Here is a 14,408-nt window from a genome sequence, read left to right on the forward strand (position 1 = left end):
TCCAAGGCAGGGCAAAAAGTGGAGCGTGACGTACGAGGGGCGCGAAGGCAAAGAGCTCAGGTTGGCCGTCCTTTTTATCCAACAAAGTGGACCGCCTGGCCTGCGCGAGTGGGGGGGTGCTCCAAATCCGGTTCGGGGCTTTTTTTCTGATCAGAAGACCTCGTCACCTCCCCACTTTGCGTGCATCATTCTTAGCGGGTTTTCCTTTTTTTCTAGCTCGATTCCCTATTCTTTCGATCAGGGCATACTCCAGGCAGGAGTTGAGAGGATACAACCATGAATGTATACATACGAGTACTAGTAGATCAACTGGAGGACTACCATATTGACCGCTTCCAATGGCGCGTCCCAGTCCGACAATTGCAGTTTAATGCGATTGTCCCTGCAACCTCCCCTCCTATCTGCACACGTCGCAAACCCACCCTGGAGCAGCAACTTGTCCACCTGAGAAGAAAGCGGGTATATAGAGCCCCGTCGATCGCCCACATGACACGCTCCATTTTTCCTTTGCGGTCCCTTAGTGGTTCTAGACCCCCCTTTTTGATTTCTTTTTTTCCCTTCTGGCTGGCGAACTAGTGCTCCCCGGGGGCGCAACGCGCCTCCCGTTCCTATTCATGGAGAAATGCGGAAGAATTGTTGGCTGGAGAAAGGAGGCACTTCTGGAGACGGGATCTAGTCGCGGCCAAGAACAACCCTGGAACCCGCGAAGCCTTTTCCCCCTGCTCGTTCGGCTGTTTCTGCTGATAGTCCTGCCCTAGGGCATGGAGTATTCCCAATGGTGCTTGCCCCTCCTGTCTTGTCTGGTCCCTGCCACCCCCTGCCCCGAATCGAATCCACTTCGGCGCTCCCCATCTTTCCAATGATCAGCCATCCACCATCTGAGGAGGTCTGGGCAAGCATGCCTGTGCATCGCCTTCCTGCCAGGATGGTCCTAATTGCGACAGCTCCAATCAGGGCCGTCGTCGCCAACGGGTGGTGACGTCGTGGATCCAAGGGCGCCGTTCAACGCCCACCAACTGCGCAAAACCTGGAGAACCGGTTCGTGCGGCCCCCAAGAGATGCCCGAAGGCTTGGAGGGACTCTGGGATAGGCCCTCGCAGCCCGGGGAAGGGGATTCAAAACCATCGTGCTCAGTCTGCCAGGAACGGGGACGTGCGCTGCGAGTAGATCACGCGAGGAGTGGCCGACGATCCGACGGGAATCTCGCATGTTCTGCTATCGCAACCGGAGGGGGGGGGGGGGACGTTATGCACCTGGGGCTCGCCTTACCTTCCTAGAACCCCGCCAGCCACACCCAAGGGTTGCTACCATGGGCACGCTAGATCCGCCTAGAACAACTAGATTGGGGCCCTCTTTTTCTTGGGAGAAATGGTGACTGGCGAATAATTGTAGATGCCTTCGTAGATCGGGAGATGCCACAGAAATAACCTTGGTTTTAAGGTAAACCCGACGAGAAACGCGAAAAATGACCCGGCAAAAATAGAAATGCAGCGCGGCTCTGGGTCGGGTTCCGGGAATCGGGATCGTCGTTTGCAACGGCACCCGACCTCTCCTTGCCTCCCTCCATTTCCTCGTGTATGGTCAATTGGAAATATCGGCTGCCAACCCGTCGGTGGGGCCGATCAGCCACGGCAACCCGGACCTATCTATTTCCCCTTCCCGCCGACTCCACGAGTGTCCCGTATACTTTTTTCCTGGTTGGTAGCTCAATGTGGCTTAGCAGGATTTGATATATGCACGTGGGCACGTCAATCATCTGGTCCATTAACAATCCGACTTTTGATAATCATAATAATGTTTAACATTGGTAATTGTGGCCTTGAGAGTTGGAAATTACCCCATATATATAAAAACATGGTATCACATGATTCGATGTGTATACGATTGCTCCGATTGTTACCAGGTGGTACAAGCGTACGCTCCCATGAACTGATATATATATCGAATATTTTTGACTCTCCAAATAACAAAGGAAAAAAACAAGCTTTCAGCCCGGGTGCGTTCTGCGTTATATTCTACAGGAAATCACGGGGAATGCAAAAATCAAGAGAGAACACGGGGGCTCTTTCCAATTAGCCCCCTTCAAACAACTCAAACATGACGTGGATCCGAGGCGTCCCATTTACTCGGCCTCCTCAATCTCAGCCTTGCGGCGAGCATCGGCCTCCTCCTTCTCCTTCTTCTGCAGGAAGAGCAGAGCCTTGACCTTGTCGGTGATGGTGTGCTCGGTGGTGACGGTCTGCTGGATCTGCTCGCGGCCAATCAGAGTGGCGACGATGGAAGCACCGACAACGAAGGTCAGGACGAAGCGGTACATGCCGTACCAGTGGGGAGCACGGCCAACGGCGGCAGCACGGGCGTCGTTGTAGTACAGGAAGGTGAAGGCAAGGAACTGGGTGATCAGAGCGTACTCAGTGGGGAATAGCAGAGTAGGCCAGGCCACAGCAGGGGCGATCACACCGGCGGCGTAGCGCTTGTAGCCGAACTTGCCACCGTAGCCAGCCCACTCAAGACCCCAGTGGACGGCACCGAGGAAGGAGAGGATCTAAATGTCAACCAAGTCAGCGGGGGTGAGATCTTCAAAGTTTGTCTCGACGTCAGAGATGGTTTACTTACGACGGCACCGTAGCCAACCTGGACGGGCTCCAGCATGTGCAACATCAGCTCAGCGCTCTGGCCGGAGAAGATCAGGCCGTCACCGAGGGCAGCGGCGCGGTTGATCTCGTAGGAGAGGTAGACGGTCTCCAGCGAGGTGGCCAGGTAGGGGATAACACCGGCCATACCGAGGTAGAGAGCCTCCTTAGGGACCTCAGCCAGGCTGAAGGTGTCCTTGATAACTTTCTATAAAAGGCAATTCCAGAGTTAGATCCTATTCTATTTCAAAACACTGAAGACGTGGGGGCAACGTACAGCCTCGGACTTCATACCGGCCATCATGTCAACATCCTCGCCGTCCTATATATCAGTCGCAAATTAGCAATCGAACTACCCCGCTGGGTCGCGCATAAACAAAATGTATCTTTACCTTGCTGGAAGAGGAGGAGTGGCGCACAAGGGCGGTGGTGACGGGCTTGTGAGCGGCCAGCGCGAAGCTGGACTTGACGGATGGGCGGACCGCATGGCGGGCGGACGAGGTCAGCTGGGCCTTGAAGACCGGGTTGACCAGAGACGAGCGAGCCACGGAGGCATTAGAGCTCGAGACAGCCCGGAGCACGGAGCGGGCGGCGGTGGTGCGGTACAGCATGGCGGGGAGATGGAAGAAAGAAGCTTTTCGTGTGCAGTCGGGTTAGCAAGCCGCGCGGGCACGAAAATCCTCGGGTATGGCTAGACAGCCGGGTCTACTCACCCAATTGGCCTAAAAAGAAGCTGGAGAGGAGATTGAAGAGTGGAGATAAGGGTATCAACCCGGAAAGAGACTCGAGATCGAAGTCGGGGAGGCCGTGTGTTTCCGAGAGGGAGCAAATAAGAATATCCAGAAATGAAGTGACTGAGTGGTGAGGTGTGGTCTTCGGGCGGCCCGCAGCAACCCGAATGGCATATATGCCTCAGGCCGCAAATTATGAGAGAACCCGGGGATCCCGTGACGGCACGTGATGCAAATTGATGAATTAGGGTACGCTTGTGTGATCTTAATGTACATTACGAAAAGTTTTTCATTTCAGGAATTCGAAAAACATGGTATGATGTGGTGTTTCATCGCAATTCTAACCGTAAAAATCAGGCAGAAAGATTGCTACTAGTTACTGCGTAGGGATTGTGGCACAAACGGAAGGCACCTAGCAAGCCACGTGATCCGATAGTAAAGTCGACTGCACGGGACTGATGTCACTCTACGTGAGTAAACAAGCGTACACTCTGGTACAGACTGGAGGGGCTGTGGGAGGCTGCTGAAGGATTGGCAGAGCGAGTTGAATTTGCCCTTGAATTATAGCTTGGTATAATCTCTAGATTTGCGAAAACTATGGAAAAAGTTCCTATTTTGGATATTGTGCATTTGTAGTCCTTGACCAAGGAGTTGGGCAGTCACGGGAGTGACATTCCTCGCTTTGGAAGGCGGGCAGCCCCCCGTCGTACCTTAGCCCCGTACGCCGCCTTTGCGTAACAGATAGCCACGGCCATTCCTGATCCACGCAATCAGGGCCATTGACTTGGCTTCGATACCCAACCTCCGATCGCGATCTCGTTGATCGCATTTCCAACATTCTCCATCATTCTTTATCCTCGTCTCACTCTAGACCCTGGCTCTCGCTCATTTCAGAGGCGAGGTCCCGCCTCGGTATCGCGTGCAGCCCGCCCTGTTTGGATGGATTGAATGAACTCTCCACGATCGCAAAGGATTACTGGTGCTATGTGAGAGCTCATCCACTCCCTTTCTCTTCTAACGTAGCGAAATATGCCACTGACTGACCTGCCGTTGATAGCTAGGACTGACCGATTGATCTCGACCCACTCCGTTGAACGACATCACCGGCCATAGAGCCCAACCACCCGGCCTCTACGGCCGCAGCTCGCAACCATGTTAGAAGGCGTGGTTGCCAACCTGCTTAACCGCTTCCTCGGAATCTATGTCAAGAACTTCGATGCGAAGCAGCTCAATATCGGCATCTGGTCGGGTGATGTCAAACTGCGGAATCTGGAGCTGCGCCGGGAAGCGCTCGACCAGCTTCGCCTACCCTTGAACGTTGTCGAAGGTCATCTCGGAGAACTTACACTATCTATTCCATGGTCAAACCTGAGGGGCAAGCCGGTCAAGGTCGACATCGAAGATGTCTTCCTGCTCGCGGCGCCAAAGGAGGATGCCGACTACGATCCCGCGGAAGAAGACAAGCGCGCGCATACCTTGAAGATGGAAAGGATTGAAGGTGCCGAGATTCTGCGAGATCGTAATGCGGAAGGCATGAGCCAGGAGGAGCAACGTCGGAACCAGAGCTTTACTCAGAGCATGGTAACCGCTGTGGTGGATAACCTGCAGATCTCCATTAAAAACGTTCACTTCCGCTATGAGGATTCCATCGCTTCGCCTGGTCACCCATTTGCTGTCGGTCTGACTCTGAAGGAGCTTAGTGCTGTCAGCACGGACTCTGAATGGAATCCTACCTTCATCCAATCCACCTCCGATACCACTCACAAACTAGCTGTCCTCGGTGCTCTATCCGTATACTGGAATACAGATGCAACGCTGCTGGGAACTGGTAGAGGTTCTGATATTGGCGCTGAGGCACAAGGAATCAGCCATGACGACCTAATGGCCAAACTACGGGATGCCATCGATAACGGCGATGGTAACCAGTTCATGCTTCGTCCTGTTAGTGGTCGTGCAGGACTCGAAATGGACAAATCGGGTAAATACGATCGTCCGGCCATGAAAGCGCGCCTGCTGTTCGATGAGCTCGGCTTTGTCCTGGATGACAACCAGTATCGCGATGCCCTGATGCTGGTCGATCTTTTCCATTATTTCATCCGCCACCAGGAATACAAGCGGTTCCAGCCCAAGTGCTCAGTCAAGGAAGATCCTCGTGCCTGGATGAAGTTTGCTGGAGATGCGGTCCTCAGTAAGATTCACGACCGTAATCGGCGATGGACCTGGGATTACATTAAAGAGCGCAGAGATGATCGCATTGCCTACATCAACCTATTCAAGAAGAAAAAACGCGAAGAGACCTTCACTCCAGAAGAAACTCAGCAGCTTGAAAAACTTGAATGGAAGCTTAATTACGAGGATCTTCGATTCTGGCGGTCGCTCGCCCGAAATCAACTCCGCAAAGAAAATATTGGCATTAAGAAGCCGGCTCAACAGCAGTCATGGTCGGAGTGGTTCTGGGGCAGCAAGAAGGAAGAGTCTGAAGAAACTGCTATGACCGAGGAGCAACGGCAGGAGCTTTACAGTGCCATTGATTGGGATGAGAAAAAGGCGATTTCCGAGAGTGTTGACGTCCCCCGAGAATGGGCTAAACTGCAAATCAACTGGAGTCTCCGTGCCGGTAGCTTTACCCTCAAACAGGACCCTCATGGTGCTGCGAACGAAGTCATGAAGCTGGTGTTCGACAATTTCCGAGCAAAAGCTCTCCAACGTCCCGATTCTTATCTTTTGGATCTGGATCTTGGTGGCTTGAAAATGTACGATGGTACTACTGCAGGCACCCTGTACCCGCAAATCGTGAAGGTCAAGGATTCTCTCCCAGATCAAACAAAGGCCCTGGAGCAGAGTACCGATGACGATGACCTTGCCTCGCAAGCCAGCGCGGATGATCTTGAAGATGAAGATAGTCTGTTCCATTTGCAATTGGAGAAGAATCCCCTAGAAAGCGACGCAGACTCCGCGGTCAAGGTAAAGCTCAAAAGTATTGAGGTAATTTACAATCCTCGATTCCTTGTGGGAATTGTCAAATTTTTCGAACCGCCCGAGCGCCACATGGAGTCGATTGGAGCACTGCTCGACACCGCCGGTGCTACAGTCGAAGGGCTGCGCCAGCAAACCCGAGCAGGTCTGGAATTCGCCTTGCAAGAGCACAAGAAGGTCGATGCTCAATTTGATGTTCACGCACCTCTGATCATTGTTCCTGAGAGTATTACGTATGAGAGCTCTTTGTGCCTAATCATCGATGCTGGTCATGCAAGTGTTAACAGCGAGCTTGTCGACCGACAAGCAATGCGAGACCTCCAATCCAAGCACAAGCGACAATATGAAGAAGAAGACTATAAGCAGCTTGAACACTTGCTGTATGATCGCTTCCTTATCAAGCTGGATTCCACGCAGGTTCTGATCGGTCCTGGAATTGAAGCGACGAAAGCACAACTCACCTCGGCCGTTGAGTCTAAAAACTTCCACATCATTGATCGAATCAATGTGGATTTTGTTTTAGAGATGTGCATTGTTCCAAAGGTTACGCAGCTTACACGGACACGGATATCCGGAAATTTGCCGGAGTTGCATGCCTCGATGTCTGATACAAAGTACAAGGCATTGATGAAACTGATCGACATTGCGATCCCACAATTTGACACTGGCAATAACTCTACTGGTCCGGCAGATGAGAAAGCCAAAGAAGAGGCGGCAATCGCAACTCGCGCTAGAGCGGCATCCTTCCAGCCTCCAGTACAACGAGACCTCCCGGTTGTTGACGATGACGAAGACCATGAAGTTGAAAGTGAACAGTCAAAGAAAGCACTCGACACCTCAAATAATATCCATCGTCGGGACTTTGAGTTCAAATTCAACGTTGGTCGCCTTCGTGGTTCGCTGTTTCGTGCGGACTCCCAGGATCCCCTCAAAGATAAGCTGCTGGTCGAACTGGTTGCCGAGGGCTTCGAACTCGACTTCTACATGCGCCCCTATGACATGGTCGCAGAAGTCATCCTCAAGTCTTTGAGTGTGGACGATTATATTGAAGAGAACCCAGTACCTGAATTCAAGCGGATCATCTCATCCAAGGGCTTTAATGCAGATGAAGACAAGGATCTGTTCCACTTGAAGATGGTTCGAGTGAAGCCAGAATCACCAGAGTTTGAGTCTACCTACGAAGGTGTAGCGATGAATCTCGATATTTCAGTCTCGACCATCAATCTTGTTGTGACGAGAAAGACGCTGCTTACTCTTCTCGACTTCATTCTTCTCACCTTCACAAGCCCACAGCAACCGGCCGATCAAAATCCACAATCGGAGAAGGCTCTGCAAGAAGCGCAAAGCCAACCGGAAGCGCCACAGCAAGCTGGAAAACTTCGTATCAAGTCCAACCTGAAGAGTATTGCTCTTATCCTCAACAATGATGGTGTACGACTGGCGACCTTGAGTCTCAATACTGCTGATGTTGGAATATTCCTCGTTGGCCGTGCCATGACCATACAGTCTCGAATCGGTAGTTTGACATTGGTTGACGATGTTAACCTTGGTGCTTCAGAGGACTCCGATGTCCGCCGCCTTTTGACCATCGAGGGCGAAAACTTCGCTGATTTCAAATATGAGACTTTCGACCCTGAAAGTGACACCTATCCCGGTTACGATTCTGAGGTTTATCTGCGGTCCGGTTCAATCAGGATCAATTTCCTGGAAGAGCCTTACCGGAAAATTATCAATTTCCTTGTCAAGTTCGGCAAGATGCAAGCAATTTTCAATGCCGCTCGCCAAGCTGCTGCGAATCAAGCAAACCAACTGCAGGAAAATGCGTCCCGCATGCGCCTCGATATCGTGATCAAGACACCCATTCTGGTGTTCCCTCGAATTATGACCGATGACCGACCCAGAGACACTATAACTGCCCATCTTGGTGAGATTTATGCTAAGAACGAGTTTGTTCCAATGGATGACTCCAAGGACAGTCCTGCCGTGAATGTTATTTCAACCGGCGTTCGCAACATCCGCCTCACGTCCAAGTTCCATTTCACAGATGGTGTCGTTGAGGAGCTAGACATGATTCAAAAGGTCAACCTCGATTTCAGCATCTGCTACCTAGAGCACCAGACCAACAACCCTCGACCAGATATGGAGATTGAAGGTTCTCTGTCCCCAATCAATCTCCGAATATCGCAAAGTCAGCTCAAGTTCTTGCTGGCGCTCTCGAAATCAATTCCTGGTGCTTTTGCCACTGACGCTGAGCAACAAGAGCTTGAGGCTCTGGAATCCCTGCCATCATCTGTCACCGAACCCACGAGAGAAGCGACTTCTAAGGCTGCCCAAGCACAGAAAGACCAGCAAGCACAGTCAGCCCCCGACAACGAGAACAAGGGAACCTGGGTCCGACTCGATATGATCTTCAAGGTTGACAGTGTCGGGCTGGAACTCATTTTGGCCAATGATAACCAACCCGCGGGCCACCTCGAGGACTGCAGTCTGTCCAAGTTCTCTCTCAATGACACCCGAGTTAAGCTGCGTATGCTGACCGATGAGTCCATGGAGTCGGAGCTCTTGATCCACTCGTTCTCGATTCGTGACAGCAGAAAGCAGGACACAAACAAGTTCAGAAACATCATGTCTTTGATCAACAACGATGTGCAGCAGCAGTTTATGGCTAGCGTTTCTATGTCTCCTGGACCAGACAAGCATCTTATTGCGATGTTGACGATTGATAGCCCTCGCATCATGTTTGCGTTAGATTATCTGTCCGCCCTGCAATCTTTCAGTAATACTGCGTTTGCCTCGGAGGAGGTTACAGAAGTCGTTGAAGAGGAGGGTGACTCTCCAGAAGAATCGGAGCTTGGTTCCGACGATGCTACATCTCCTGATAGGGCAGCCACTGAAGTATCTGCTGGAGATGTTCCTGTTGGGTCTAGAACAGTTTCATTCCGCGTCAACCTGGTTGATGCCCAGGTGATTATGGTGGCGAACCCGGCGATTCCCCACTCCGAAGCTATTGTCCTTGGAACCAAGGAGATTCTCATCTCGCATCAAAACGTTTCAACTTTGCAGATCGAGAAAGTGGGCATGTTCCTTTGCCGCATGGATAAGTTCGAGACTAGTCGCCTCCGTATCCTGGACGATTTCACGGTGGAGATTTCTGTTGATAGTCGTTCGCAAGAAAAGGGCTCTGCGCTTACCTCAATTGAGGCCCATGTCGAGCCTCTGGTCCTTCGACTGTCTCTGCGTGATATCTTGATGGCGATCCAGATTGTGAACAAGGCTTCGGAGATGAGAGCCCGGAACGCGCAGGAGCTCGAGAGTGGAGAGCCGAAGAAGATCACCGATGCAAAGAGTACAAGAGGCCGATCTGGCAGCAAGACATCGTCAACTCCGGCTTACAGAACCCGTCGCCGTGTCAGCCAGACAGCCGACGGTCTTGACAAGACTGCCACTGCTGTACCCCAAAGCTCGGCTGTTCTCAAAAGGGAGGAACTTTCCGCCAAGGTCGATGGTCTCAGAGTGATCCTGATTGGAGATCTTCATGATTTGCCTTTGCTGGATTGGAGTGTCAAAAAGTTCAATGTAGACGTCCGCGACTGGTCTTCCACCCTGAGTGTTGACACGCACTTTGACACGTTCCTCAACGTCTATAATTTCTCGAAGTCTTCTTGGGAGCCCCTGATCGAGCCATGGCAGCTGGGCTTCCATATGGCTAAGGAAGTCAACCCGGATGTCTTCTCTATTGATGCTTACTCGCACAAGACTATGGAGTTGACCATGACATCGGCAACGATCGCACTTGCGTCCAAGTCCTTCCAGTTCCTTAACACAGACGAGGATGTGCTTTCTAAACCACGGGGTGCTGATGCTCCCTACAGAATCCTCAACTATACAGGTTTCGATCTTCGGGTGTGGGCCGATGTCAGCGCCGGAGAAGAAGGTCCTGCTGCTAAACTTAGCGATGGAGAGGAATATCCCTGGCGATTCGAGGATTCCACTGCCGTCCGAGAAACTCTCACCCCCGAAGGCCACGGTGGAATTGTCGGTGTCAAGCTCGAGGGAAGTGGATTCGACAGCATTAATCGTATTCCTGTGGTTCGAGAAGGCGAGGTTATCTACAGTCTCAAGCCGAAGCGGGACAATGTACTTCACCGGCTTTTGGTGGAGGTCACTCTTGGAGCAGATAACGTCAAGTATATCACATTCCGTTCGCCTCTTCTCGTGGAGAACAACACGCAGATTCCAGTTGAACTGGGTGTTTTCAGCCCCAACGATGGTCATCTGCTGAAGATCGAGAAAATCCTTCCTGGCGATGCACGACCCGCTCCAGTTGGGTCCGCCTATCTCCATTCCGTTGTCATTCGTCCTGATCAAGGCTTTGGATATGATTGGTCAAACGACCAACTATTCTGGAAGGAGCTGCTTCGCCGACCAACTAGAACCATTAAATGCGTCAGTGAAGGCGGCCAACAGTCTCCGCCTTTCTATTTCCAAGTCAATGCCACTTTTGACAACAAGGACTCACTTACGAGCTCCTATCCTTACATGAGGATTCGCATCTTTGCCCCTGTGGAAATCCAGAACCTTCTGCCCTACGACTTCAAATACCGCATTTATGACAAGAACACCAAGAAAGACTGGACGAATTTCCTCAGGAAGGGGGGCGTAAGCCCTGTTCATGTGGTAGAACTTTCCCACCTACTTTTGCTCAGTATCGATTTGGAGGACACCGTTTTCCGACAGAGCGAGTTTGCGATTGTCAATGGCAACGCTCAGGATTACCGCAGAGAGCACACATTGTCACTGACTGACGAACGAGGCCTCCAGCTGAAACTGAAGCTTCATTACTTCAACATTCCCAACAGTGGTGGTGCTTTCAAGGTCTCTGTCTACAGTCCGTACCTCATTCTGAACAAAACTGGACTTCCTATGGATATCCAGAGCAAGGCATTCCTTCAGTCTGCACGCAGCGCCGCAGGTCAAGGAATGAGAGTTGACCCGAGAGAGGGTGGCCGTGCTCTTCCTTATATGTACTCCTATGGCGCTGAAGACAAGAGAAATCGATCCATCCTCAAGATCGGTGACTCAGCATGGAGCAAGCCGCAAAGTTTCGAGGCTATTGGTAGTACCTTCGAGGCTGTGTTCCCTGATAGGAATGGCCGTTCTGAATTCCACTCCGGTGTGTCAGTTGTCGAGGGCGAGGGCAAGTACAAGATGACGAAGGTCGTCACAATTGCACCAAGATTCATCTTGAAGAGCAAGCTCAACGAGGATCTTCTGGTTCGCGAGCCTGGCTCGTCGAATGTCCTCGAGATCAAGAGTGGTGAACTCGTTCCGCTTCACTTCCTTCGTCAAGCCGCCGACAAGCAGCTTTGCCTATGCTTCCCTGGCGTTAACAACCAATGGTCTTCTCCCTTCAATATTGCTGATGTGGGAACTGTTCACGTCAAATTGGCCAAGGCCAACCAGCGACAGAAGCTCATTAAGGTTGATGTGATTCTCGAGGGAGCCACTCTGTTCCTGCATTTCGGCTTCGAGACTCGGAACTGGCCTTTCTCCATGCGCAACGAAAGCGACACGGAATTTATCTTCTATCAAGCCAACCCCAATGTGGAAGATGACGAGGATGACCGATCAACTAGCTGGAAGCCCATTCGTTATCGCCTTCCGCCGCGCAGTATCATGCCTTATGCGTGGGATTACCCTGCAACTAAGAACAAGTCTCTCACTCTGACTTGCCACGGAAAAGAGCGTCGCATCAAGCTTGCTGAAATTGGTAACCTGATCCCAATGCGCATCCCACCCAGACAATCGGGCGAGTATCAGAAGATCATCGATATCAATATCGTTGCCGACGGGCCCACGCAGACTCTTGTGCTGTCCAACTTCAAGCCATCAAAGAGTCTGTACAAGCAACAGAAGGGACAGTCATCACAGAATAGCATGAGCACTGGGTTTGAAGTCAAAGAGATGAACTCGGAAGTGACTTTCAAGGCTCAGCTTCGCTTGGGTGGCATCGGCATCTCCCTGATCAACCAGAACTTGAAGGAGCTCCTTTACATGACGTTCCGCGAAATCGAAATCAAATTCCGCGAGTCGAGAATCTATCAGACTCTCAACACCACGATCAAATGGATCCAGGTCGACAACCAGTTATATGGTGGCATCTTCCCCATTCTGCTGTACCCTAGTGTGGTTCCAAAGACTGGAAAGGAGATGGAAGCCCACCCTATTTTCCATGCAATGATCACCAGAGTGAAGGATGACTCATATGGTGTATTGTACATCAAGTACGCAACTTTGCTTTTGCAGCAAATGACGCTTGAACTTGATGAGGACTTTGTCTTCGCCATGTTAGACTTTGCCAAGATCCCAGGTGCATCGTGGTCTGAAGAACAAGAGGGCACCCTCTGTGACGAGGATCTCAATATCCCCGAGCCGCAACAAATTGACGCTGGCCAGGATGTCTACTTCGAGCTCCTTCACTTGCAGCCCATGCAGCTTGATATCTCCTTCATGCGAACTGAGCGTGTCAACGTCGAGGACACTATGCAGCCATCGAATCCTCTGATGTTCGTTGTCAATGTGATGACCATGTCGATGGGTAATGTCAATGATGCCCCTGTTCGGCTGAACGCGTTGATGTTGGAAAACGCCCGTGTCTCTTTCGGCAGACTGTTCGGCAACGTCCGCGCCCATTACACTCAAGAATTCCTACGCCAAGTCCATGTCATTCTTGGGTCCGCTGACTTCATCGGTAACCCCGTTGGTCTGTTCAATAACATCAGTTCTGGTGTGGCCGACATCTTCTACGAGCCCTACCAAGGCCTCGTCATGACGGACCGTCCTCAAGAGCTTGGTGTCGGCATCGCAAAGGGAGCTACTAGCTTTGTCAAGAAATCTGTTTTCGGATTCTCAGACAGCATGGCTAAGCTCACAGGAAGTATGTCCAAGGGTCTGACTGCCGCCACCCTGGACAAGGAATTCCAAGACCAACGCCGATTCTCCAAGTCCCGTAACCGCCCCAAGCATGCGCTCTACGGTATTACAGCCGGTGGAAATGCATTTGCGACCAGTCTAGCGAGCGGCATTGGCGGCCTGGCACGTCATCCCCTCCAAGGCGCTGAGAAAGAAGGGGTCGCAGGTTTCTTCAAGGGGGTTGGAAAGGGTGTCATTGGTTTGGCTACCAAGCCCGCCATTGGTGCTTTTGACCTTGCCTCGAATCTGGCCGAGGGCGTTCGGAACACAACAACCGTCTTTGATGCCGAAGGTCTGGACCGTGTTCGACTTACTCGCTTCATTGGTATCGACGGAATCGTTCGTCCTTACTCGCAACGTGAAGCTCTCGGCCAGTTCTGGCTCAAGACTACCGAAGACGGAAAGTACTTCAACGAGGATTACATCGCCCATCTGGAGCTTCCCGGTCGTGACATCATGGTCTTGTTGACATACACTCGAATTATGCTCGTGCGCACGAAGAAGCTCTCTGCCGAGTGGGACATTCGCCTGACGGATATCCAAACCATTTCCAAGGAGCGCACTGGAATGAGCATCACGCTCAAGGGTGGCGCTAACGGGCCCTTCATCCCTGTTCAAGACGAGAGCTCTCGGAATTGGCTGTACAGACAAATTGCCATTGGTAAGTGCTACACCAGCAGATTCTCAACTTGAATTACTAAAGCTAACTTGGTTTCTAGCGGTCAATGCCTTCAACGAAAAGTACAACCGAGGATAGAGTGGCGTTTTTGCATATCACTTTTAACGATGTCATGAGCATGGATTGCTTCCATGATTTGAGAGGTACGGGGTATAAAAGAACATGCTGAGTTTTACGACTGCTTTTCATTTAGTTTATTATAGGGCCGTTGGAGATTCTCCTTCAACCCAAGTACATAGTTTGATTGCACATTTTGTTTTTCGTTTTCTGACGTATCAGGCCTATTCGTACTATATACACAACGAACATTAATTTCATGAAAATAGTTGCCTATTGTACTACTTCCTAATCCCTTCCGATGATCCACCCAGTCATCTACCCAGTCACCTAAATGACCAGCTGTCTGAAGACTTACGT

At 51.3% G+C, this 14,408-nt stretch overlaps 2 protein-coding genes across 2 annotated transcripts; one reads left to right on the forward strand and one right to left on the reverse strand.

Annotated features, from left to right (window-relative positions):
- Positions 1-2,122: 2,122 nt before the first annotated feature.
- Positions 2,123-3,244, reverse strand: N7532_008263 (DUF3429 domain-containing protein; the record flags this gene model as incomplete). The annotated part of the gene is made up of 4 exons (XM_056620755.1): positions 2,123-2,545; positions 2,617-2,841; positions 2,911-2,955; positions 3,026-3,244. The coding sequence occupies 4 exons, from the start codon at positions 3,242-3,244 to the stop codon at positions 2,123-2,125; spliced, it is 912 nt and encodes a 303-aa protein (XP_056471561.1).
- Positions 3,245-4,516: 1,272 nt separating this feature from the next.
- N7532_008264 (membrane morphogenesis protein VPS13) lies at positions 4,517-14,069 on the forward strand (the record flags this gene model as incomplete). The annotated part of the gene is made up of 2 exons (XM_056620756.1): positions 4,517-13,973; positions 14,032-14,069. 2 exons carry the CDS (start codon positions 4,517-4,519, stop codon positions 14,067-14,069), a joined length of 9,495 nt encoding a protein of 3,164 aa, XP_056471562.1.
- Between the last annotated feature and the right edge of the window lie 339 nt (positions 14,070-14,408).

This window comes from Penicillium argentinense, assembly GCF_028826775.1.
Source record: "Penicillium argentinense strain IBT 30761 chromosome Unknown utg000009l_segment0_segment0, whole genome shotgun sequence".
In the NCBI taxonomy this organism is placed as follows: domain Eukaryota; kingdom Fungi; phylum Ascomycota; class Eurotiomycetes; order Eurotiales; family Aspergillaceae; genus Penicillium; species Penicillium argentinense.